At 36.7% G+C, this 26,270-nt stretch overlaps 2 protein-coding genes across 2 annotated transcripts; both read right to left on the bottom strand.

Annotated features, from left to right (window-relative positions):
- Window positions 1-984: 984 nt before the first annotated feature.
- LOC117322158 (kelch-like protein 24) lies at window positions 985-10,121 on the bottom strand. Its single transcript, XM_033876926.1, has 3 exons — window positions 10,011-10,121; window positions 7,341-7,387; window positions 985-6,885 (listed from the first exon to the last, which is right to left on the bottom strand). The coding sequence occupies exon 3, from the start codon at window positions 6,870-6,872 to the stop codon at window positions 5,088-5,090; it is 1,785 nt and encodes a 594-aa protein (XP_033732817.1). The 5' UTR covers window positions 6,873-6,885; window positions 7,341-7,387; window positions 10,011-10,121; the 3' UTR covers window positions 985-5,087.
- Window positions 10,122-16,332: 6,211 nt separating this feature from the next.
- LOC117322157 (peptide methionine sulfoxide reductase MsrA 1-like) lies at window positions 16,333-25,880 on the bottom strand. Its single transcript, XM_033876925.1, has 6 exons — window positions 25,625-25,880; window positions 22,941-23,077; window positions 22,261-22,356; window positions 19,209-19,273; window positions 18,593-18,721; window positions 16,333-18,106 (listed from the first exon to the last, which is right to left on the bottom strand). The coding sequence occupies exons 1-6, from the start codon at window positions 25,633-25,635 to the stop codon at window positions 17,783-17,785; spliced, it is 762 nt and encodes a 253-aa protein (XP_033732816.1). The 5' UTR covers window positions 25,636-25,880; the 3' UTR covers window positions 16,333-17,782.
- Between the last annotated feature and the right edge of the window lie 390 nt (window positions 25,881-26,270).

The raw sequence follows: 26,270 nt of genomic DNA, 5'->3' as shown, positions 1-26,270 counted from the left end.
CAAATCCATTCATAACTTTATGACTAGTAGCGATTTGAAGGAATTACCTCTATTTCCCCATTAGGCCCCGCCCCTTTGGCCCCTTGGGGGTCAGAGTAACCATTTATGCAAAATCTGTTCCCCTTTCCTGAAGGATGTTTCTGACCAAATTGGGTTCAAATCTATTCATAACTTTATGACTAGTAGTGATTTGAAGGAATTACCTCTATTTCCCCTAATGGGCCCGCCCCTTTGGCCCCTTGGGGGTCAGAGTAACCATTTATGCAAAATCCGTTCCCCTTCCCCAAAGGATGTTTCTGACCAAATTGGGTTCAAATCCATTCATAACTTTATGACTAGTAGCGATTTGAAGGAATTACCTCTATTTCCCATATGGGGCCCCGCCCCTTTGGCCACTTGGGGGTCAGAGTCACCATTTATGCAAAATCTGTTCCCCTTCCCCAAAGGATGTTTCTGACCAAATTGGGTTCAAATCCATTCATAACTTTATGACTAGTAGCGATTTGAAGGAATAACCTCTATTTCCCCATTAGGCCCCGCCCCTTTGGCCCCTTGGGGGTCAGAGTCACCATTTATGCAAAATCTGTTCCCCTTCTCCAAAGGATGTTTCTGACCAAATTGGGTTCAAATCCATTCATAACTTTATGACTAGTAGCGATTGAAAGGAATTGCCTCAATTTCCCTTATTGGGCCCCGCCCCTCAGGCCCCTTGGGGGTCAGAGTCACCATTTATGCAAAATCTGATCCCCTTCTGCCAAGGATGTTTCTGACCAAATTTGGTCAAAATCCAATAAGAACTTTTTGACTAGTAGCGATTTGAAGCAAATGTTGACGGACGGACGACGGACGCCGGACGACGGACGCTGCACCATGGCATAAGCTCACCGGACCTTCGGTCCAGGTGAGCTAAAAATCAAGAGTGTATAACACGCAAACAACATCAGCAGGAGCCCCACCTTTAAAACAAAAACAAACAAATATATCTATGTTGTCTGGTTATTTATTTGAGTTTTCGAAATAATTGTGAAATGTATTGATATACATTTATACATGATTATTGATCAACAACAGCCAACTATAACAACCATACACAGCTAAATTTGTGTTCTTCAAGTCACTGAAGACCACCTTTACTGTGACACCTTTAAATGGTAATATAGTGGTCATATTGAAGTGGAATATTTGTTTTATTACTTCTGTTGTTATATCATCATCAATAATTAAATGAGTCGCACTTCTAAAGCAGTAATTATATTTCACTTCTCACAAAAAAAAAAACAAAAAAAAAACAAAAAAACAAACAAACAAAAACAACAACAAAACAATACAAAGTCCATAATTTAATTTACCCATCTACCTGTGTACTAAAACTTCTGTCAAGTTGTATATTACCTCAATTAGCTTTGGTTGATGATACTAACGGAAACAAGAGGCCCATAGGATTAACGTGGAAATGCGAGACCCCATGGTAATAAAATTCACAATTTTAGTAAAGTACATTCAGGCCATTCCATCTTTCAAGAATATTTAATTCAACAATATCTTGATATTAAGAAGATTTATTTATTTTCATTTGTTTAATTTCTCTTATTATGACCCTTTTTACCTCTGCATATAGGATGTAAGAATTGTACCTGCTGTCCCTATTGCACGATCGTAAGAGGCGACTAAATTTGGGATCTTATCTTTTCTCTTCTTTCTTAACAACTTTCTTCCTCCTAATGTCTCCCTTGACAATGCCTCACTTTGGGCCTTTAGTTGAGCGTTCGCCCCTGTGAGGAAGGCTTTGGATTCTGTCCCCTGGCTGACACATACCATAGTCTTTAAATTGGTAGTTTCTACTTCTGTCAGTTTGACCCTGTTTGACCCCACCAATCAACCCATGTGGGCCAGTCAGGCCAACATTTGAATACCATCAAACTGCCTTCAAAAACTGCTAATTCTAACCAATTTAGAATTAATTCCAATAGAAACCAAACAAATGATAGTGAAAAATGTGATTTCTCAATATAAACTATACAAAAGTTTGACTCCTTGAGGCAAATGTGACTTCTCCATCTATGAAGATGATTTGATTTTACATTATTTGGGTCTTGAGAAGATTTGTTGAAATTTCAGTTGATTTGACCCCAATCGGCCCCGCCCCTCAATCCTCTGTGGGGTAGGGACCATATAGTTCACAATTTAGGTTGAAGTTTAGCCATAAAAGGTTCCCGCAAAATTTCATTGAAATAGGTTCAAGGATTTCTGAGAAGAAGTCAAAAATGTGAACTGTTTACGGACGAATGTCGCATATTGTGAGACGGATGACAAATGATGCATGACGCATGTGCTGGACAAAAGGTGATTAGAATAGGTCACTTAATTAATTAATTGAGACTTTGTCTCAGGTGACCTTAAAAGTCTTTGCACAGAAATTACATTCATATTAAGTTATTGTTTGAATCTGATATGAAGTGAAATCTAAACATTATTATCACATTTATGGACTGTTCAATTCAAATTCTTCATTGACGAATTTCAACCCAAAACAAATTAAAAGGTTACACAAACATAAACAGAGAGTAGAGAAACAAAGACAGGTTTATGGACATGATAATTGATATTATATCTGTGCAGCACATGCACGTTCTGTATATAAAATATATATTAATCTTTATCATATTTGTATTACATATACCCTGTATGCATACATAAAAAATAGAAAAACATGACAACACATCTTTATTATTTTCACTGCATCTTGGCAATTATAACCGATGATATTACAATACCTTTCCTTGAAAATAAAAACAGTTTGAAGATGTGACGAAATTACTAAAGAGGTGTTGTCTTGTTTTTCCTTCTTAATCATATTAAGTCTTCATGCATAGGGATCACACGTAACATTTTTTTATATATATATATATACATAATTATGTACATACACATCTATATATATAATTCTGAACTAGGTTCTGGTGAATAAATTAAAGACAGTAATTTAAAAATAATTATGTTAATTTTCATTATCTATCAACAATATATACTTGTGGTTCTAGGTATGAGAAATTTGGGCACTTCATGGTCAGGTGTGAAATGGTACAGGTGTGAAATGGTACAGGTGTGAAATAGTATAGGTGTGAAATGGTACAGGTGTGAAATGGTACAGGTGTGAAAAGGTACAGGTGTGAAATGGTACAGGTGTGAAATAGTACAGGTGTGAAATGGTACAGGTATGAAATGGTACAGGTGTGAAATAGTACAGGTGTGAAATAGTACAGGTGTGAAATGTGACAGGTGTGAAATAGTACAGGTGTGAAATGGTACAGGTGTGAAATAGTATAGGTGTGAAATGGGACAGGGGTGAAATGGTACAGGTGTGAAATGGTAGAGGGGTGAAATAATACAGGTGTGAAAAGGTACAGGTGTGAAATAGTACAGGTGTGAAATGGTACAGGTATGAAATAGTACAGGTTTGAAATAGTATAGGTGTGAAATGGTACAGGTGTGAAATGGTACAGGTGTGATAGTACAGGTGTGAAATGGTACAGGTGTGATAGTACAGGTGTGAAATGGTACAGGTGTGAAAAGGTACAGGCGTGATAGTACAGGTGTGAAATGGTACAGGTGTGAAAAGGTACAGGTGTGAAAAGGTACAGGTGTGAAATGGTACAAGTGCAAAATGGTACAGGTGTGAAATGGTACAGGTGTGAAATGGTACAGATGTGAAAAGGTACAGGTGTGAAAAAGTACAGGTGTGAAATGGCACAAGTGCAAAATGGTACAGGTGTGAAATGGTACAAGTGCAAAATGGTGCAGGTGTAAAATGGTACAGGTGTGAAATGGTACAGGTGTGAAATGGGACAAAACTTTCGCTACATTTGATCACAATTGTTGAGATCAGAAACATTTTGATAATTTGAGATAAGTTTCCATATTTTAAGGTTTCCTTTGTATTATGCAATTTAACAATGTAATGGCCCCGCATACACTTCTTAATGAAGTTTTTCAATCGAAAAACATGTGAATTTGACATTTTCCTGAATATTCGCGATCAGTAATTCTCGTACAAACTTGATACACTTAAAACCATGAACAATGATTTTTGTTGCTTGGTGATTTGGAGCAGGATGCAGCTTCCTTTAACAAGGGAAATAACTCTTCCGAGTGACAAGTGTTGTAAGTGAAACCTATACATCATCATATTCATATGATGTTAAAATGTACTGGAAATCGTCCAACTCCGATACGGATTTATACAATTTCATATGAAGCAATTCACTGTCCCAATTACTGTAAACATCATTGATGGACAGGTTACACTTGAACCTTGTTGCCTTGTCCCTTGAAATTTTAGTAAAAGAACTCACAATCAGAAGTCGTGTATTCTGTACGACTAGTTGGATGAAAATATTTTTGCGACTTTCAGTAAAAATTTTTGTACATCTCTCTTCTTTTGTAAATACATGTATATTGTATTTTAAAGTGAATCATTTTGCACATACAAATGTATACAACTCAACATGCACACACATACTAAACACATTTAAATGAAATGCATTTGGAAAGACAAGCAAAGGAGAAATAAAATGGCTACTCTCGTGATGTCACATCTGTCATGCAGCCACTGGACCACTAGAGCAATGGATGTACCAGGTTTTACAGAGTTATGCATCAGAAACAGTAGACAGATGGACACACGGAGCCCAATTCATTGACAACGTCCTGCAAATGCGTTTTGCTGCGGATAATAAATATGGCACAATACTACTGCAATAAGACAAAGGATCATGAGTATTCTTAGCAACCTTAGTGCAGCAAAGCTTATTTGTATACAAAATCTTACCAAAGCTGGAATATTGCTTCAACTTTGACATTTCTGTAGAAAGTTTTTATATGATAAAGTGTTCTGTCCCTCATACATTTAACATGGTTACATCTTTGACTTTTTGATTTCCAAAATTTTTGCATTTTATATTCAACCTGTATGTTATGGAGTGATGTCATGATAATAAAAGTAGATAGTACCTAAAGCTATCAATTATTTATCATCTGACATCGAAATTTAAAATGGACAAATGAATTTGAGACATTCTACTTATGAGCTACTGGAAGTAGGTATGATACATAAACTGTTTGTTGACAACACAACGCAGGCAAGCGTGAATGGGTTTGGGTTTGGTGTTGTTTTTGGGGGAAACGACATCAAGTCGAGTCGGAGTGCACCTAAGTTCTAACTTATATACCTTGGAAAAGATAAGTGGCTTATCTTTGGAGGCAGAGATCAACATTATATAGCCCCTGTAATGTGCAACACCTAGAATGGGCAAACAATCTTGGTGTAGACGTTTCACCAAAGTCAACTTCATCTTGCTGTACCTGAAGTCATACACCTCACCAGCAGCTGTGATGATAATAACTTTGCCATCTACAGCAACAATTTGAAGGGGCTGCGAAAAACCCTTCAGGAGTCCTGGTTCCACTTTTGTTTCCCTTTGCCGGGTGTCAAATATCTGGATACCGTCAAAGTTTGACCCATCTTCCTGCTTACCACCCAAAACAAATATCTTCTCCCCAACTGCCACTGTAGCTGCACACTGGACAGGGACGATCAGTTCTCCCATTGTCCGCCAACACCGCGAATTGACGTTGTACTCCTCAATTGATCCCTGTACATTATTGCCCTCTGCCATCTTAGCATTGTATCCACCAAGGACGTAAACACTTTCCCGTATGGCAGCCGTCATGTGATTGTAGCGTCCTCGCTTCATACTGGCATCACACTGAACCCATTCATTTCGATCCGAGTCGTACTTGAGCAAGTTCTTCAGAGAAGAATTCCCTCCGGTGAGATATAAATCATTCCGAAACGACACCACGCGAAATCCTGTGCCTGGGTTTTGAGGAAGAGGGATGGGAGCCAGGGTGTACCAGCGTCCCTGATGGTGGCTGTAGGCCCACAGACACTTCCCATCCTGATAAAAGGATCCTGATCTTTCCATGTCATACTCTGTCAATACCAGAATCACTTCTTCGAAGTCATCGCTATTCCTAAGATGGAACCTGCTGGAGGCGAATTCCTGCCGTCTGGCTGGCAGTATGTGATAATCTCTTACTTCATCCAGGTAACGTTTACAGGTTTCATCATTGACTAGCAAGTCTTTATTATATAGCTCCTCCAACAGATACTCTGGGCTAACATTAACCAGTCTTATATGTCTGAATAACCTGCTGAGATGTTTTTTCCTTTGACTGAAATCTGCCTGCACCCACTTGATTGTTGCTTCACAAATTTGCTCTTCATCTACTGGGACAAGATCGTCATCTCGAACAATACTTTCCAAATCTTCCAAATCTAAAGTCTCAAATTCCTCCGATTTCCAAAGTCCATTAAACCCCTCCATTACATACGGTCTACATTTCTCCAACAAGACTTTACAGTTACAGGACCGTGCAATCTTGAAAAGCATCAGACAGTTTTCCATGTCCATTTCCTTAGCAAGGAACTCCTCACATGCTTCCTGTAGTGAGATGATCTGGAACAGAGCTGCGGCGTGCAGTAGTTCCATCGCATTTTCTGTTGTGATGCTGTATTCACTGCCATACATACTTGATCTAACTTGTACAAAAGCTGATTTAGATATTCCGGGGATTGTAATAGACCTTTCACGTGTTTCCACCATTCCTGAATGGAACATTGCCTTGAAGTAGGGCGACATTGTGGCGAGAATAAGTCTGTGACAAGGGAACCTCTCGCCTTCCACAATAATATCCACATCTGCCATAGAGTCATCCTGACTGTTCTCCGAGATTCCAGCGATCATCGTCTCGATGAACTTTTGCCTGGAGTTGTTGCTCATCTTGCTGAATGTTCCTGCGTTGCTTGCCATTATGGAGATAATCCTGGGGGGGAAAATATTTCAGATATATTTAATACTCATTAACAGAATTTAACAATCATATCTACATGTACATGTATGCTTCTCTAAACATTATACATGTACATGTACTTCAAACACTGAACCAATTTAAAAATATTTTTTTTATACATTTTCATTAATAAGAGGCCTAAGGGTCAGCAAGGTCAAGCTTTCATTAAAGTATGCAACTTTACTTGAAATATAAAATATGGTAAAAATACAAAACCCTAAAAGACATAAAGGAATATTTTGCTGTAGCATTTCTTAACACTATTTATATATGAGCTATAATAAACTTAACACCCTTCAAAGGGAGGGAGCCTGTTGCCCAAGGGTTATGAATTTTACAATCTTTATAAAGTGCTTGAAGAACTTCCCTCTGTCCCAGTAGTCAGACCAGCCTCATTTATATAAAATATTATCATGTCGAATACACACCTGGTTGGCTTGTACACTGTATTCCAGCGATGAAATATTACAACAATCTGAAAATTATAATAATCGATTTAGCAATATATACAGTTTACATTGTAGACACTATGAACAGGAAACAATACCGAAAAACAATGCCTGTTTGTTGGTAAACAAGGAAATATGAACAATGTAAAGGAAGTGAGGCCCATTATGCCTGTTTGACCTTCAACAATAACAGATGGAAAAACAAGGAAATATTTATTGAGGATCTTTATTGAATATAATACATAAAACTACACTTTGAACATTTGTTGACCTGCAGCAGAGGGAAAATGTTCGACTCAAACCCAGGACCTCCTAACTCTAGACAGCACACCAAGACCCTTCGTGGACAACAGGCATCATATACGTACATGTACGCACAAGTCAAAATGCATCAAAAATGACACAATAAAACAGCTAAAGATTTGGATACCACAGGCTTATGACATACCACCATAAAATAGACTGCAACATCATCAGCTTCACATCCAAACACAACAAAATACATCCCTACTAAATGTAGATTCCATTAAATAATCATACTACAAAACCTGGGCTTTACTGGGATAAACACATAAATATCACAGCAAATACATATTTTGGCTTTCTAAACATAATCTTAAAATTGACCACCATAAATAAAAGAACATGCATTCATTAAGCACTAACATACCATGAAATAAAATACCATGATACCAGCTCCATCACAGACATAAAACACAAACTAGGTTCACAATCCAAACATTTATAATTATAAATCCAGAAGTTACAATCAGCTATACTTATCCAATAGACCCTAGAAATGGACTCACAACCCATAATATGTCAACCTCTAAAACCTCTAATGAGGGAGATCTCCCTCATTCCACATCCAAAATATGGATGAAGTGCGTGGAAAAAATCGCAACATGTTTTGTTGCATTTAGGGGATGTTCCACAAGAGCTTGCGCAGGTGTAAATTACCTCACATAACTACCGTAGTTAAGTTGGAGTTACATACTGTAGCTATCTCAAAGTGGTTCAAAAATTGTTATCTGTGGTAAACCAGCCAATGTCTTTCTCAACTTCCTCAGGAGTCTTAGCCAGAGCTGCCAGTTAGGCACTTAAAACAGCTCACAGGACATCTCTTGTGTGGTAGGAGTGGGAAAATGCACGGCCAGACTGGGGTTTGAACCCAGGACCTCCTAACTCTAGACAGCACACCAAGACCCTTCGTGGACAACAGGCATCATATACGTACATGTACGCACAAGTCAAAATGCATCAAAAATGACACAATAAAACAGCTAAAGATTTGGATACCACAGGCTTATGACATACCACCATAAAATAGACTGCAACATCATCAGCTTCACATCCAAACACAACAAAATACATCCCTACTAAATGTAGATTCCATTAAATAATCATACTACAAAACCTGGGCTTTACTGGGATAAACACATAAATATCACAGCAAATACATATTTTGGCTTTCTAAACATAATCTTAAAATTGACCACCATAAATAAAAGAACATGCATTCATTAAGCACTAACATACCATGAAATAAAATACCATGATACCAGCTCCATCACAGACATAAAACACAAACTAGGTTCACAATCCAAACATTTATAATTATAAATCCAGAAGTTACAATCCGCTATACTTATCCAATAGACCCTAGAAATGGACTCACAACCCATAATATGTCAACCTCTAAAACCTCTAATGAGGGAGATCTCCCTCATTCCACATCCAAAATATGGATGAAGTGCGTGGAAAAAATCGCAACATGTTTTGTTGCATTTAGGGGATGTTCCACAAGAGCTTGCGCAGGTGTAAATTACCTCACATAACTACCGTAGTTAAGTTGGAGTTACATACTGTAGCTATCTCAAAGTGGTTCAAAAATTGTTATCTGTGGTAAACCAGCTTATGTCTTTCTCAACTTCCTCAGGAGTCTTAGCCAGAGCTGCCAGTTAGGCACTTAAAACAGCTCACAGGACATCTCTTGTGTGGTAGGAGTGGAAAAATGCACGGCCAGACTGGGGTTTGAACCCAGGACCTCTGAACACTAGCCGGATGCTTGATTGAGCTACCTGATCGCTAATGATTGACCCAGTCCAGTTCCGCTACACTTGTACTACCCCCCAACACATACAGTAATAATTTACAGCTGAACTATATATAGCATATGAAACCCTCACACTACTGTAATATCAATTACACCCCCCCCCCCCCCCCCCCCCCCCGGTCCAATTCAAAGAAAAAGAAACCTAATCTTCCACATTGATGACGTCCTCTAAATGCTCGACACTTAAAGATGATCAGGGTAAATAAAAACTCTTTCAAGGTGGTCGTGCACTGCGATAGCCCGGCCTTAATTAAAGTGAAAGTAGACATCTGTTTGCAGAACGGTACAAGTAGAATAAACAAAAATTCGCTTCATTTATCATTTAGCAATGTATAGTAATGAAAAAAAGAATCTGACAACGTTGAATTCTATAGTATCCGCGTACGAAACAGCAAGATAAGGTCCGATATAAACAGATAAAGGGGAGTTAGCTCGTCGTTAACAGTGAAGACACTTGAAATGGTGGCATGAAAACATCGTATCTAATATTTGGCAGCATGTTCATGATCATGAAGATAAATAAAGTTACAAACCTTTTTTTTTTTTATACTTCCCAGGTATGACAAGATCAAATTTTCAAATAATCAAGGAAGTATAATCTAATTCTACTTCACGCTTCGTCACACAGGCGACACAGAGCCCCGTTCGATTTGCACTCTTCTGATTCTAGAAGATATCTTCCGGTCACTCGATTTGAAGCTCTTCTGCTTCTGGAAGATCTTCTACTCTTCCGTCTCAAAGCTGGAAGATTTATCTTCCAAGATGGCGGCGACCATGTTTTAAGTGTGCGAGTGATGAGTTTCACTAGAGAAGGATTTATAACACATTACATGCACATGTTTGTGTCATCGTGTTTGAGAAAACTTAAAAACTTGCTTATTTTTTGTTTTATTCTCCCGGTTTACTCGATTTACATATAACGGAATACGATCTTCTTAGAAGGCTTCTCTTCTTAGAAGAGTGCAAATCGAACGGGGCTCTGGCCTTAGTTTTATTTTATCTGCTATCGGGTGAAACGGGCGAGTACAAAACCCGGAATGCACTCAGGCGTGAAGAGATTTTTGTTGATTTATTGTGTTTATTAGGTCATAATTCCGTTATTACTGAATGGAGTTTTGTTCGGATACCAGCAGTAAAAGGGTTGATTTATCCCCTTTAAAATGGTATAAGTTATATTTAACAGTATCAAAAATTAGAAGTGAAAGTGGTGGCCGGAATGAACCCATATGGAATAAAAATGTCGATATTTACAACTGTTTTCGTTATAATAAATACCCATATCTCAAATATTACTGAACAGATTTTTGTTCGAGAACCACACAAAAACGGAGAATTTAGTACTCTTTCACATGGTATAAACTGTTTGAATACATGTTCGATATTACTTTCAAAAGTGGTGGCCGGAATGAATTGATGTGGTGTGAAAAAATAGAAAAATCGTCAAAGTTACATGTAAATTTCCATCTTTATTGGTCAATAACTCTTTTATTACTTAACCGATTTCTGTTCGGAACACACTCTGGACAAGATAATTTTATAGGCTTTAAGCTGATATAACTTTTATTAATATTCATTACAAATTCGGTGCAAAAGTGGTGGCCGGAATGAACCTAGTTGAAATTCACGGACGCCATTTTACGAGTATGTCCAAGCCGATACCACACTACGTCTATACTAAAACAACATACTATATAGGCCTATACGGTACACCGGTCACCATGACTAGGTAACGGGCGGCTCGTTCACACCTTGATGAATATAATTAATCTTTAGATGAGCTTACGCTGGCCGATGACTGTTAACTAGGAAGCCAATTATATACTACTTATAAGATAATCCAGTCCAAGACAGTGAATCAGTTCAAGAACCTAATGTTAGTTAAGTTAGTGAATCTAAAGAAGTTGACATATCAAACGATCTCAAAACCGACAAACAACAAATAACTGATAATATTCAAGAAGGTTTAGAAAATAAAAGTCAACCATCAAATAAAAATCTGTCTCAGGTATGTTTAGCTAGATTAGTTTTAGAAAATAATGGTGTCACTTTTGTTGAAAATCAAAAAGCGTTCGTTGAATGTGGGAACAACAATTCTAAATATGCAGTTACATTATATCCAAAGGAAACTTGTCAATGTCCGTCTACTGGAACTTGTTACCATATCATGGCTGCTAGAATGAAAATGGGGGATGAAGTTGTAGACAGTAAAAGAACCGTTAGTTTAAAACAGTTGTCTAAAAACAGTTTAAAAAGAAACGATAAAAAATCAGGCAGAAAAAAACCAAGATGTAACGATTATGATAGGGATGTAATTGCGGCACCTGATTCGGTTACTCTTAATCAAGATAATGATACAATAATGGTAGATAGTACGCCACCTAAAACGCCAAAATTTAACATTTCCAATAAAGAATGGATTTGTTCTGATATTATAAATGAAGAACAATCAATAATGTCTAAACAATTTCCTGGTTTGAATGGTTTTCAGTTGACAAACTTAGCTCCAGTATATTGATTCAAATAAATGCAAATGGAAAAACCAAATAGCTTTTCAATCTGTAGTTTCACCTTCTGTTCAAATTCACCATAATGGAAGAGACCACTGGGTTACAAGTTTTCAAACAAGTAATGGGGATATATCCATTCTAGACAGTTTAGCATCAAAAGAAAATCATACAGTTAATACTCCGTCAATCGAACTTCAGCTTTGTAGTATTTACGGTAATAATAAAAATAGTATCCCAGTCAAAATTTTAGATGTACAGAATCAAAATAATGGCTACGATTGTGGGCTTTTTGCAATAGCTAATATGGTAGAATTTTGTTTTAAAGGTAATTCATTCAAACAAAAAACTAATTTCATTGAAAATCAAATGCGGGATCACTTAATTTGGTGTTTAGATAAAGTTTATTTCATGCCGTTTCCACAGTTCGTTAAAATAGCATCACAACTAAAAAAGGCAAGTAATAACAGTATCACAATAAATTGTAGTTGTTCTTGTGGGTTTCCAGATTGGATGGATGAAATGATTGGCTGTGACTGGAGAACAGGTAGGGTACATTGCAAAACGTGGAAACATAAAGAGTGTGCAAATCTTACAGAGTCTGAAGAACAATGAAACAAAAATAGAATAAAAAGATAACAATAAAAAAATTAAATTCATTTAAATAAAACAATAAAGCAAAAATAAACTGACTCTATGAAAATAAAAGAATAAAAAAAAATAAAAAAATAATGGGCTCTTAAGTAGAACTGCGTCCACGTCGCAGAGCCTGGTAACATTCTAACAGAATGGCTAAAAGTTCTACAGGTAATTTTTCCTTGCTCGAGTTACTTCCCTTGTATTAAAGAACTAGCATGTAGCTTGTGTTGTTTTTACATTCAACTTTTGTTCAAAATGGCGTCCGTGAATTTCAACTAGGTTCATTCCGGCCACCACTTTTGCACCGAATTTGTAATAAATATTAATAAAAGTTATATCAGCTTAAAGTCTATAAAATTATCTTGTCCAGAGTGTGTTCCGAACAGAAATCGGTTAAGTAATAAAAGAGTTATGGACCAATAAAGATGGAAATTTACATGTAACTTTGACGATTTTGCTATTTTTTCACACCACATCAATTCATTCCGGCCACCACTTTTGAAAGTAATATCGAACATGTATTCAAACATTTTATATCATATGAAAGAGTACTAAATTTTCCGTTTTTGTGTGGTTCCCGAACAAAAATCTGTTCAGTAATATTTGAGATATGGGTATTTATTTTAACGAAAACAGTTGTAAAAACCCCTACCCACAAATTTATCGACTACATTTTCCTGATTGCTGTACAAATTAAAGCCACACACTCCCGAAGAAACATACTGTATATCAATATTTACATTTTGAGCTTTTTACAGTTTTCGGACTTGATACATACCTAACAGATTATCGTGAATCAGAAACTGAAAGAAAATGTGTATTTATGAAAGTATACGGGGAATTCACAAAAATAATAACTGTGGCTGCCGGACCAAGTTTCTCTGAAAACTGACAGATTCTGCCCAAAAAAGACGCAAAAGTGAGTGGAATCGGCAAAACCCGAGTATAATTCTTTAGGAAAGGAAATGATTCGTTGGAACTTAGTGAGAAAAGAAAAGGGAATAGACTCAAATTCCGATTTTACCGGACGTCTATTGGATTGCTGGTTAGCTTTTGAACATTGTCAACTTCTCTGATCTATAATTTTTTCGATGTTTTGTTGCATGCATATTGCTACATTTTAAAATTAAGTATTTAAATGTAAACTATGTTTGTTTATTTTGTTCAGTTACCTGGGTATTACGCGAATATTCAGTTAATATGTTTAAATGAAAGCATTTTTAGCAAAGTTCTTGTACGCTCGATATGTAAGCAACGGCCATGTGTGTAGCTTATGTGCAGTGCACGCTGTTATAGTCTCGTTCTCAGCTCGTTATTAAAATGGATGAATTGTCTCGTACTTTCATTTCGTTCCGTAAGGAACGATAACATAGTTAAAATGCAAATGAGAAAGCGCTAACACGTGACCAGGCTCCTATGGTGGCTCCTTGGGGGCCAACTATTAAATCTCGCATTCTCACTCTCTGTGCGTTTTCGCATTCTCGCTGTCGAGTTTCGCACTCTTGCGTTTTCGCTCTTTCACATTCTCGCGTTCTCGCGTTCTCGCTCCCTCGCCGTCGAGTTTTTGCAAGAATGCGAGATTTGATATTTGGTCCTAACGAGCCACCACAATACCTCTATGCGAATATGTTTTTGGTATTTTTGGCGACTATTTAAAATATCAAACTAGACATGCCCCTGTGGTCGGAGGGCATGGAGTCCGAGCCCGCGGGATTTGTACCGGGCATTGACACGTGAACGCTTTCTTTTCATATCTTGTTATCATATAATGGTGAAATAATATCATATAATGGTGAAGTTCTGTCATATAATGGTATATTGTCATGTTACCTCGATTTATCATAATGGCGACCCCACTTCATGTTATTATAAAATCACATCATATAATGGAAAAAATGCTTCATATGAAACTCATATAATATAATACCAAGTAAAATTACGTCATATAGAAACAAAATAGCATCATAAAATGATAATGTCGCATCATACCTGATACCTCGAATACACTGGATAACTGCCCACAATGCTGGCCGGTCCCATCATCAGGTGGATCCTGCTTCCTCAGACGTTTCGGCGCTTTCCACGACGTCCTCCAGAGTTGCACAGGTGGGGTTGATCAGGCCCAACCAGGGACCGGTTAGCTCTCGCTAACGCTTAATGGTTCTGCGTTGTGTTGCCCTTGCTGTTTCCGCAACATCTTGTCACCTGCTGCATCACCTTGGGCAGTGATGCCTACCTGTCTCTCGTCACATTGTGGCTAGCACTGTATCTGGTGACAACTCCTCTGAACTCCTCCATATCCAGATGGAAGCAACCTCTACCTGCCTACTTGTATCAGGTTCCTCAGATCTGCTCCTAGGACTCCTAATAGTCGTAAGGCTCTCCAGACTGATTGACCAGGAAATCCCCTACATCCGACCTCTATAGGCAGACACCATGTCCTCCATCCGTGCTGTTGACACTCTTCTACTAGCTGCTAGTACTTTGATCTGTTGCTACCTTTCATTGGCCTCCTCCATCTTATCTTCCCATGGCAATGCTAATTCAAGCATAACTACCTGCTTAGAGCTATGGGACCACAACACGATGTCTGGGGGGAGCGGCGATGAGACCTACTCTACTGGAAAACTCAGGCTCTGGAAAATATCTGCCCTCATTTCCCAGTCTCTCGCTTTTGGAAGTATCCCGCCTGCTTCCACGCTGCTTTTCGCTCCTGTCTCAGACTTCACAAAAGTGATGAATTTTGGCCCTTTGGATAAAGTCCCTCCCCTCCATCTGGCGCAGTCGGTGCTTGCCGCTATCTCCTTCAGAACTTAGTCATGCCCCCATGTGTACCTGCCGTCCGACAGTGCTACCTTGCAAGATGTAAGAACATGTGCCAGATTAGCTGGTCGCCCACAAAATGCACATGCCGCGCTGTCCTTAAAGCCGCAGGAGAACAGGTTGGTTAAACTTGCAGTACATCATAAGTTGTCTTCAATAGGAAACTAAGCCTGTAGCCCTCCATGTTCCAGATCCCACCCCAGGATACCTTCTACTGCCTTACTCCATCCCAGTGGATCCAGCTTCCTTGCTGCCTCATGCTAACTGCCCTCACCTGCCCTCAAGTGACCAGCCCCCTAATCCATCGCTCTGACCTATTTTTCTGGATATCACTTAGATTTTGAGAATATTTAATTTGCCAACTTACCTCTTGAGACATATATGCAGGTACATGTACATGATTTCACGAAAACTGATCTAGAAATAACATTTAATTTGTGAATGATGAGCTACTAGAACCATGGACTCTGGAAGATTCCTAAGTTGGTAACTGATAGCTTGGTCGCCATCCAAAGGTGTCATTTTCGTACAAATAATTGCCAAGTGTTTGATTTCAAGATGGACTCACTTGTGTATTAGCGCAAAATTAAATCCCATGCGAAATATAAGTGATTTACAATACATGGTGTGACAAATCAATTTGGTTTGGTTTGGTTTAGTTTGTTTAACGGCCTATTAACAGTCGGGGCCATTTAAGGACGCGTCGGGTTTTGGAGTTAACGGAAAGCTGTAGTACCCGGAGAAAAACCACCGACCTACAGTCAGTACCAGGCAACTGCCCCATGTGGGATTCGAGATGTGGAGGGGTAGTGATAAAGTGTCGAGACACCTTAACCACTCAGCCACCGCAGCCCTTTTGACAAAGTAATGAATGAATACAAACATTAAATACCATAACAATAGATTTTTAATGAAATAAACAGAATACAGAACAATACAACATGTAAATAAACATAACGAGACACATCTGATCTGGTGAATACACTCACCATCACACACAAAGTAAAAATGAATGGATAAAACGATAGACACTAAATATAAACAATAACTTATGACTGGAAATTACATGTAACTTGATACACAGCATTGTAATTCGTTTATATCGGAATTATATTTTATCACTTACATTTTCCTTCTCATATCTGACAGCAATTGTCAAGAAAATCTAGACTCTGCTTATTCTATTATAATTACATGTACATGATAATAATTTATAGTTTATATACTTTTGAAATGATATATTGTGAAATCAAATTAGAATATTGGGTATTACCAATGCACATTTTAAATACAATTGTAATGCTCTAGTTTTGACTACTCTGTATAAAAATTTGTATATTTTTTTTTTTGAATATTTAAAAGATAGAATGTTTTTACATCATGACCATCTTGAGGACAAGCTTGTTGAACCAAATGAATGCAACCATAAAAACATGTGGGAGACTGGCTAGGATTGAATAAGACCTGTTTATCATATGCAAACGACTTACATGAAAATACGGATTTTCAAGCCTGAGACACAAATTGATAGACTAGAAAAATATCTGGTCCAAGGTGGGGATAAAAAAACACCATCATCTTGTTTTACATTCTAGAACAACAATATGTCTTTATATTTCTTGTCATAAGATGGCACTACCAAAATAATAATTTCTTTAAAATCACCTCTTAAATATGCTAGTAACTTGCATATTTTAACATGTCTCTGAAAAAAATTGCAATAACAGCATCTATTTACTTGTTGTATTGCCTCATTGAGTTATGTCTTATGTCCAAGGGAGATAACTATTTGAACATATTAGACTTACCATGTTTTTCTGAACCAGATAAGCTACTGAACAAGTTTGAATTTAATAAGATGATATTAGTCCCTGAAAGATATTTGCAAGGATTCATGAAAATTTCACTTAAAACTACGATTTTTATCATTTGAAAATAGCAGTTTATTAATTAAGTATTTTTTCAAAGTAACAATTATTTTTGGAATTTTAAATTCCTAAACACAATACGACACCACAAGGTCAGTATGCATGAAATCAGCATTGCAGCACTGCAATAGCTTACCAAGATGCCTTGAAAAAAAATGCTGATAATCTATATTACAAGACTCAAATGTCATCATCAAATTTTGAAATATCAACTCCTGACGTCATTTAAGGTCTGAAAAGTGAAATAAGTGCAAGAAATTATCATTGTGGCACTTTTTTTCTTTCAAAGGAAGTTTTAAAAAAACATGTATAATGTTATGTATAATGTTGCAGTGGACTGACAGAAAGACGGATGGAATAGACGTAAAACAGTATGTCCTCGAGTAAGTCGTATCTGGCCATAAAAAGTCATCATAATTCCGATTTTGCTTTGGAATTTCCAATTCCAATCGGACATGAGACTCCAGTTCCACCTAGTCCGCAGTATCCTCCAGGATTTTTATGTAAATATTGCTGATGGTAGTCCTCTGCATAATAAAATTCAGGCACTGGTAACATTTCTGTTGTTATTTTTCCATACCCATTTTTCATGATTTTTTCTTCATATGCTTCTTTGCTGGCGACAGCCTCGTCTCGCTGTTCACTGTTATAGTAATATACCCCAGAACGATACTGTGTTCCCCGATCATTTCCTTGCTGCATCCCTTGTGTAGGGTTGTGACTCTCCCAAAACACCTGAAAATAATTGGAATTATTCAAATGAAGATGAGGAAACACATCAGTTTTCTTTTCTGTATGATAAGCAATAGTATACAAAAAATTTCTCCGAACTACATAGGTCCGTTTCTGTGAATGGGAGGTTTCAATAAAATCTTTTGATGAAATTGATAACTATAGTTTCATTAATGTTTACATACATTGTAGTATTGTACAAGGAAAAATGCCATAGGAAAACACCAGAAATGTGTTGCTGTTTTACAATATAATTTTACACAAAATATAAATACAAATAGTTTCATGTATTGATTAACAATCATATACAGTGAAACCTGTGTATAAGTGTCCTTTATAGAGAGGTGTCCTTTATATAGAGATTCAGCGAGTAATGTCCCTTATAAACATAGCATCCATGATTTCCGTTCTATTAGCTTACCATCACCATTGCCATTTTAAAATCTCTTATGAATATTTTTTTACAAATAAAAGAAAAAATCAGTTTACTTTCAAAATTTCTGAATAAGGTGTTTTCTTCGGATCAAACACAACTCTGACGACCTCATTATGTCCTGTGGCTCCTGAGCAGACTTCCTGGTAGGTTGGATTAGGGGTAAAGCCAGCAGCATACCCAACCTGTAACAAGTGCTAATTGTAATGGGCGCCATTACAGATGACCCCCTAATGACCCCCAGTTGTTTATAAAGAGGTTGATATAACGTGTTTGAGTCTACATCTATATACCAAATTTCATCATAATCAACAAATTCAAACTTTCAGCCAATCAGGATCAGAGGACAGGAAATGGTGGCCGTTTTGTTAAAATGTGAGAAGTGATCATTGTCCAAAGAATACACCTACATACCAATGAAATGCTCAAAATATTTCAATTTGGACCAATCAGCAGCCAGGAAATGGAGGCCATTTTTTTATACAAACATTGCAGTTGTTATAGAAGTGCAATACAACACCTTTATACCAAATTTCATCAAAATTGGACAATATCTAAATTGTGGCCGGTTATACCTCCCTTTGTCTGAAAATCTCATCCTAGGAAGGTAATTTTTGTTATTAGTTTTGATGTACGTATTTAATGTAGCTTATGACAGAATTAAGTAATCACCTGTGTTGAGAATACACCAGGATGTTTCCAAAACTTTCTCTCTGCACCCCAAAAACAGCCCATTCCTACAATTGTACAAGAAATTTTAAAAAATATGCTACATCTCAGACAAAGAATATTTAAAATCAATTAAAAACAAAAAATAACTTATACATTTAATTTCCAGTACAGTTACATGTTAAGCCATTGTGAGACATCTACATACAAAATGTATGTATAACAAGATATCATTAACAAGGTGCCCAGAGGGCCTGTATCACTCGATCAACTGGATATTTCAGTGATTATTACAAAACACTCTACAATTTCTACTGAAAGATTTTACAAAGAATTCACCCTATGGAGCTAAAAACATCAGGCCCAAAGGGAATCTAAACCTACGTTTTATAAAAATGTATTCCTTTTCCTCCAAAGATGCTTTAGATCAAATTTCGAAAAAAAATCCTGGTATTTCTAGAGAAGAAGGACTTTTAAGAACTTTCTATATTTCCCCTATTGGGCCCTGCCCTTCAGGCCCCTCTCAGGAGCACCAGACCAACCGCTTATACAAAATTGGGTTTCCTTTCACCAAAGCATGCTTCTGACTAAATATGGAACAAATCCACAGAGTCATTCATGACTAGTAGTGATTTTTAGCAACAAAGTTGATAAAGTCACAGATGGTTGTGGCATGCCATACACGGACACCGGCCCTTTAGGCCAGACGAGCTTATAAAAAGGACTTTACTATAGAGGGACCTCATTTAATCTGAAAAGGATCCCATTATAAGATACCCAGGGTAAATCATAGAGGTCAGTATATACCAAACATAGCAAAACCCAGGGTAAATCATACAGGTCAGTATATACCAAACATAGCAAAACCCAGGGTAAATCATACAGGTCAGTATATACCAAACATAGCAAAACCCAGGGTAAATCATACAGGTCAGTATAAACCAAACATAGCAAAACCCAGGGTAAATAATAGAGGTCAGTATATACCAAACATAGTAAAACCCAGGGTAAATCATACAGGTCAGTATATACCAAACATAGCAAAACCCAGGGTAAAATCATAGAGGTCAGTATATACCAAACATAGCAAAACCCAGGGTAAATCATAGAGGTCAGTATATACCAAACATAGCAAAACCCAGGGTAAATCATAGAGGTCAGTATATACCAAACATAGCAAAACCCAGGGTAAATCATACAGGTCAGTATATACCAAACATAGCAAAACCAAGGGTAAATCATACAGGTCAGTATATACCAAACATAGCAAAACCAAGGGTAAATCATACAGGTCAGTATATACCAAACATAGCAAAACCCAGGGTAAATCATACAGGTCAGTATATACCAAACATAGCAAAACCCAGGGTAAATCATAGAGGTCAGTATATACCAAACATAGCAAAACCCAGGGTAAATCATATAGAGGTCAGTATATACCAAACATAGCAAAACCCAGGGTAAATCATACAGGTCAGTATATACCAAACATAGCAAAACCCAGGGTAAATCATACAGGTCAGTATATACCAAACATAGAAATACCCAGGGTAAATCATACAGGTCAGTATATACCAAACATAGCAAAACCCAGGGTAAATCATACAGGTCAGTATATACCAAACATAGCAAAACCCAGGGTAAATCATATAGAGGTCAGTATATACCAAACATAGCAAAACCCAGGGTAAATCATACAGGTCAGTATATACCAAACATAGCAAAACCCAGGGTAAATCATACAGGTCAGTATATACCAAACATAGAAATACCCAGGGTAAATCATACAGGTCAGTATATACCAAACATAGCAAAACCCAGGGTAAATCATACAGGTCAGTATATACCAAACATAGCAAAACCCAGGGTAAATCATAGAGGTCAGTATATACCAAACATAGCAAAACCCAGGGTAAATCATACAGGTCAGTATATACCAAACATAGCAAAACCCAGGGTAAATCATACAGGTCAGTATATACCAAACATAGCAAACCCAGGGTAAATCATACAGGTCAGTATATACCAAACATAGCAAAACCCAGGGTAAATCATAGAGGTCAGTATATACCAAACAATACCCAGGGTAAATCATACAGGTCAGTATATACCAAACATAGCAAAACCCAGGGTAAATCATACAGGTCAGTATATACCAAACATAGCAAAACCCAGGGTAAATCATACAGGTCAGTATATACCAAACATAGCAAAACCCAGGGTAAATCATACAGGTCAGTATATACCAAACATAGCAAAACCCAGGGTAAATCATACAGGTCAGTATATACCAAACATAGCAAAACCCAGGGTAAATCATACAGGTCAGTATATACCAAACATAGCAAAACCCAGGGTAAATCATACAGGTCAGTATATACCAAACATAGCAAAACCCAGGGTAAATCATACAGGTCAGTATATACCAAACATAGCAAAACCCAGGGTAAAATCATAGAGGTCAGTATATACCAAACATAGCAAAACCCAGGGTAAATCATAGAGGTCAGTATATACCAAACATAGCAAAACCCAGGGTAAATCATAGAGGTCAGTATATACCAAACATAGCAAAACCCAGGGTAAATCATACAGGTCAGTATATACCAAACATAGCAAAACCCAGGGTAAATCATAGAGGTCAGTATATACCAAACATAGCAAAACCCAGGGTAAATCATACAGGTCAGTATATACCAAACATAGCAAAACCCAGGGTAAATCATACAGGTCAGTATATACCAAACATAGCAAAACCCAGGGTAAATCATACAGGTCAGTATATACCAAACATAGCAAAACCCAGGGTAAATCAGTACAGGTCAGTATATACCAAACATAGCAAAACCCAGGGTAAATCATACAGGTCAGTATATACCAAACATAGCAAAACCCAGGGTAAATCATACAGGTCAGTATATACCAAACATAGCAAAACCCAGGGTAAATCATACAGGTCAGTATATACCAAACAATAACCCAGGGTAAATCATACAGGTCAGTATATACCAAACATAGCAAATACCCAGGGTAAATCATAGAGGTCAGTATATACCAAACATAGCAAACTGCATCTCAGCAGGAAATGGAGGCACTGTAGGATTTTTGTTTACAGCATGGCTGGGAGATACGACCATCTTTGTACTTCGGCCTGTAAAAATAAAAACATTCAATTATGTACTGATGGTTATATACCTCATTTGTTACCCATATTTATCTTCCCAGAAAGTAACACATACATTGTACAAGCATGTATGTAATTGTTTTACCTCAGAGTCTCATCATATAGGAACACTGACATGTCCTCATTTCATTCACATCATAAAGTATCAGTTTCAATAGTGACATTTTCAGGTGTACGTATATAAATACATACATGTATAGATATCAATAATGTTATAATTATATATAAACCAGGGCAATCAGTTGACCTTGGATTCTTAGCAATTTCAGGAGTCAAATCACTATATTTCTCAGAAATCTGAAGGACAAAAAATTATACAAATATATGTCAAATAGACATGTCCCTTCAAACCCAAGAGTCCGGTATCATTTCTGGGAGTCAAAAACATATACATGTACTCTCAAGGGTTTACTGGATGTCCTAATTTTAATAAACAACTGCTATAGCTTTGAAATAACTGGTGTCTGAATCAGCAAAAACAAATCATTATGAATAATAGTTTAGACACACGTTATACCTTACTGAATTTTAAGTGTCCATTTAATACTGACCCTTCATAGCCTCGTCGGGTTGTGGCATGGTCATTTTACTTGACATCTCTCCCATAAGGAAAATACTAGCTACTGGCTGTCGCAGGAAATAAGCAGATAGCAGCAAACGACTTGTAGAAAAAACGAAGGAATATTTCCTGAAAGTAATAAAAGACACAATTGAGATCTTAAACAGAAATATTCTCAGTAACAGTACTATGTATTTTACTAGTGACAGTTAAAATGTCTAAATTGTCAAGTGAATGAAGGGGTCAGAGAAAACTCAAACCATTATATCGGTGAGAGTAAAGAAATCAGTACCAAATCAGTTATACATGAACAATGTATTAAAGATCAAATCAGTATTCTCCAAACTAACATACATTTTACAAACTTTATGGTTCAAATGGTATAAAATGATTTATCACAAATTACAAAAAAAAAATCTCTTTTGTATCAACTACGTATATACAGTGGCCTACATCTACAAAGAGGACTTCAGGCAAGAATTATACTATTCTACAAAATAACACTACATAGTGGCCAAATATAAAACATATCAATACTCATACCTATACATACTCACGAAACAAACACACACACATATTCATACAAATATACATCTGTTACGAAAGACACTTATCCAAATATTTATTAATACTCCTTTTTTTCCACACAAACAATAATATGACTTGATTCAGTTCGAATTCGCAATGTAGAATTTTACCATAAATCATTTGTATTTTCAACTTTGTTCTGTCAATTACCCTGACTTCATCTGTGGAAGACTTTTAAGGAAATTTTGTATATTGAAAAAGAAATATCTATCATTTCATTCCCTCTCATATTATATATATATATATACCTTGGAAGGAATAACAAGAGTTTCAGAAGACAACATATTAATTCTCCCAGTGGGTCAATTGAAATTTGGAATTAGATTTTTTAAAGTAGGTCAAAGGTCAGGGTCAAGTTCAGCAGATCAACAAATGTAGAAAGGTCTAGTAATAATATATAAAGGAACATGCATGTCAAATATGAAAGCCATATATTATACGGATAACATATACAAGGCTAATGCTTTTTAAAAGAAGGTCAAAGGTCATGGTGAAGATCAGACGGTCTGCAAATGTAGTACCAATGGAAAGGTCCTGCCATAAGACACACGCATGCCAAACATGAAAGTCCAATGCAAATGGTTAACATACTGTGACCATGGCTAATGTTTTTTAAAAGTAGGTCAAAGAGCATGGTCAAGGTCAGCAGGTATGCAAATGTAGTAGAAATGGAAAGATCTTTTCACAAGGAATATATATCATGTCAAATACCTACCAGGTAAGCTGTATCCTCATCAGTATTGACACAACACTGTTTTATAAAACATTTAACCTATCTGTCTACGGAAGATTCCAATGCTGGAGTACCATATCATGAGCTATATCTTTCCTAGACCTTGTCCCAGTGAGCTAAAAATTTATAACAAACCAAGTTTCCTGCAATACCTTGCACCTTCATACATTTACCAAAAGTAGTGACAAAATGGCATTGCAAAAATTCCAACTTTTGAACCATTAGTTAATTGACAATAGAAGTATTTTAATGAAAATGTTGCAAAGAACTTCAAACCATGCAACATCTTTCAGCATGCAAAGTTTTGTTTAATCGGCCTACATTTGTATCAACAAATTCATGACAATTCATTGAAAACAAGTTAAAACTGATAACATAGTAGCATAAATATAGCCCTTTATATAATAATTAAGACTTTGAAAGTTCATATCGTAATTTAAAATGTTTATCATGGACGTTAATATACAATGGTAAATATCTTCAAAATTCTCAGTTGAATGCAGTCTCATAGCCCAGTCCCATATTACATTAAGTGCTTTAAGAGCTTGCACCAAATTTTACAAGTTCACTTGTGATGACCTCATTATAGTTGAGGTGACTATACTTTGTGACACTTTAATTAGTGAGCTGATGGTGAAGTATATCTACCTACAGTATAACACATGCATGAGTGGAGCTAGCCACCTATATATAGTTATTGACAGGTATATACATGATGTACATAGCTATAACATTATATGCTTAATTAAGTACTGCCATTCAGGACACACTTTAGCAGAAAGGCCATAAAAGCAGACGTACAATGTAAAACCAATTAGTGAAATATAAACAGACAAATAGATAAAAGTCAGCTCAACTACTACAAGGTCAACACAAGTGAATTTGTGAAGTTTAATTGGTGAAAACTCTAGGCCTAGATCTTGAAGCAGCTATAATATTTTTCTTTCTATCTATTTTCAAAAAAAGCTAAGGTTAATTGTATTTTCGGCGCCATCGTTGCTTCTCTAGTGTGCAAATACAAAAAGACTACAATATGTTCTACACTAGGTCTACAGTCATACATGTAGGCCCAATTATATATATATTACAATGTATCAAAATCGTTAATATCAGATATTTATCATGTCAAGATGGCAAAATATCACAAAAGTTGCTAATTTTAAAAAAGATATAATGTTATGGCCAAATAAAAAGAGGAAATCAATGTATAGAAATATAGTTTGGCCGTTGGACCTAACTGTTACCTAACCTGCTAACAGTAACAGAGGCCAAATATGCAACATGAACAGTTGTTAATTATCTTTACAAATACAATTTCCTTACAGTACCAATTACCAGTCATATATTTTACTTACAAAGGTATCATTGACGATCTCGTTGAAAGTTTATACTCCAGCTGTTTAGAATATTAAGTTTATAACTAGCCTCTCCGATGAGTTATGAAACTAAAAGTAGATAACGGTAGATGACCCGAGCCCCGTTCGATTTGCACTCTTCTAGGAAGAGAAGCTTTCTAAGAAGATCGTATTCCGTTATATGTAAATCGAGTAAACCGGGAGAATAAAACAAAAAATAAGCAAGTTTTTAAGTTTTCTCAAACACGATGACACAAACATGTGCATGTATGTGTTATAAATCCTTCTCTAGTGAAACTCATCACTCGCACACTTAAAACATGGTCGCCGCCATCTTGGAAGATAAATCTTCTAGCTTTGAGACGGAAGAGTAGAAGATCTTCCAGAAGCAGAAGAGCTTCAAATCGAGTGACCGGAAGATATCTTCTAGAATCAGAAGAGTGCAAATCGAACGGGGCTCCGGAAGGCTAAAACTTTAATCCATCTAAAGTTCACCGAAAATAGCATCACTTAGTTACCGAAAATAATTTTTCGATTAGATACGCCTGATACAGTGTATGTTAGACTTGCGCTTTTAATTGTAGCATTGAAATAAGGTTAATAAAGTCGATAAATGGGGCCTTTGACTAGTCAATCTTTAGCTAAT

Source organism: Pecten maximus, chromosome 2 (assembly GCF_902652985.1).
Source record: "Pecten maximus chromosome 2, xPecMax1.1, whole genome shotgun sequence".
Lineage (NCBI taxonomy): Eukaryota > Metazoa > Mollusca > Bivalvia > Pectinida > Pectinidae > Pecten > Pecten maximus.
This window is presented reverse-complemented; position numbering and strand designations above follow the sequence as displayed.

Bases quoted from the DNA above. Each gene is read 5' to 3' on its own strand.
- LOC117322157 (XM_033876925.1), bottom strand. The intron at 22,357-22,940 runs GTCAGTATTAAA...TTATTTTTACAG, and splicing joins ACCCGACGAGGCTATGAAGG to GCCGAAGTACAAAGATGGTC. The intron at 18,107-18,592 runs GTAAACTGATTT...AATTATTTTCAG, and splicing joins CTTATTCAGAAATTTTGAAA to GTGTTTTGGGAGAGTCACAA.
- LOC117322158 (XM_033876926.1), bottom strand. From the start codon at position 6,872: ATGGCAAGCAACGCAGGAACATTCAGCAAGATGAGCAACAACTCCAGG.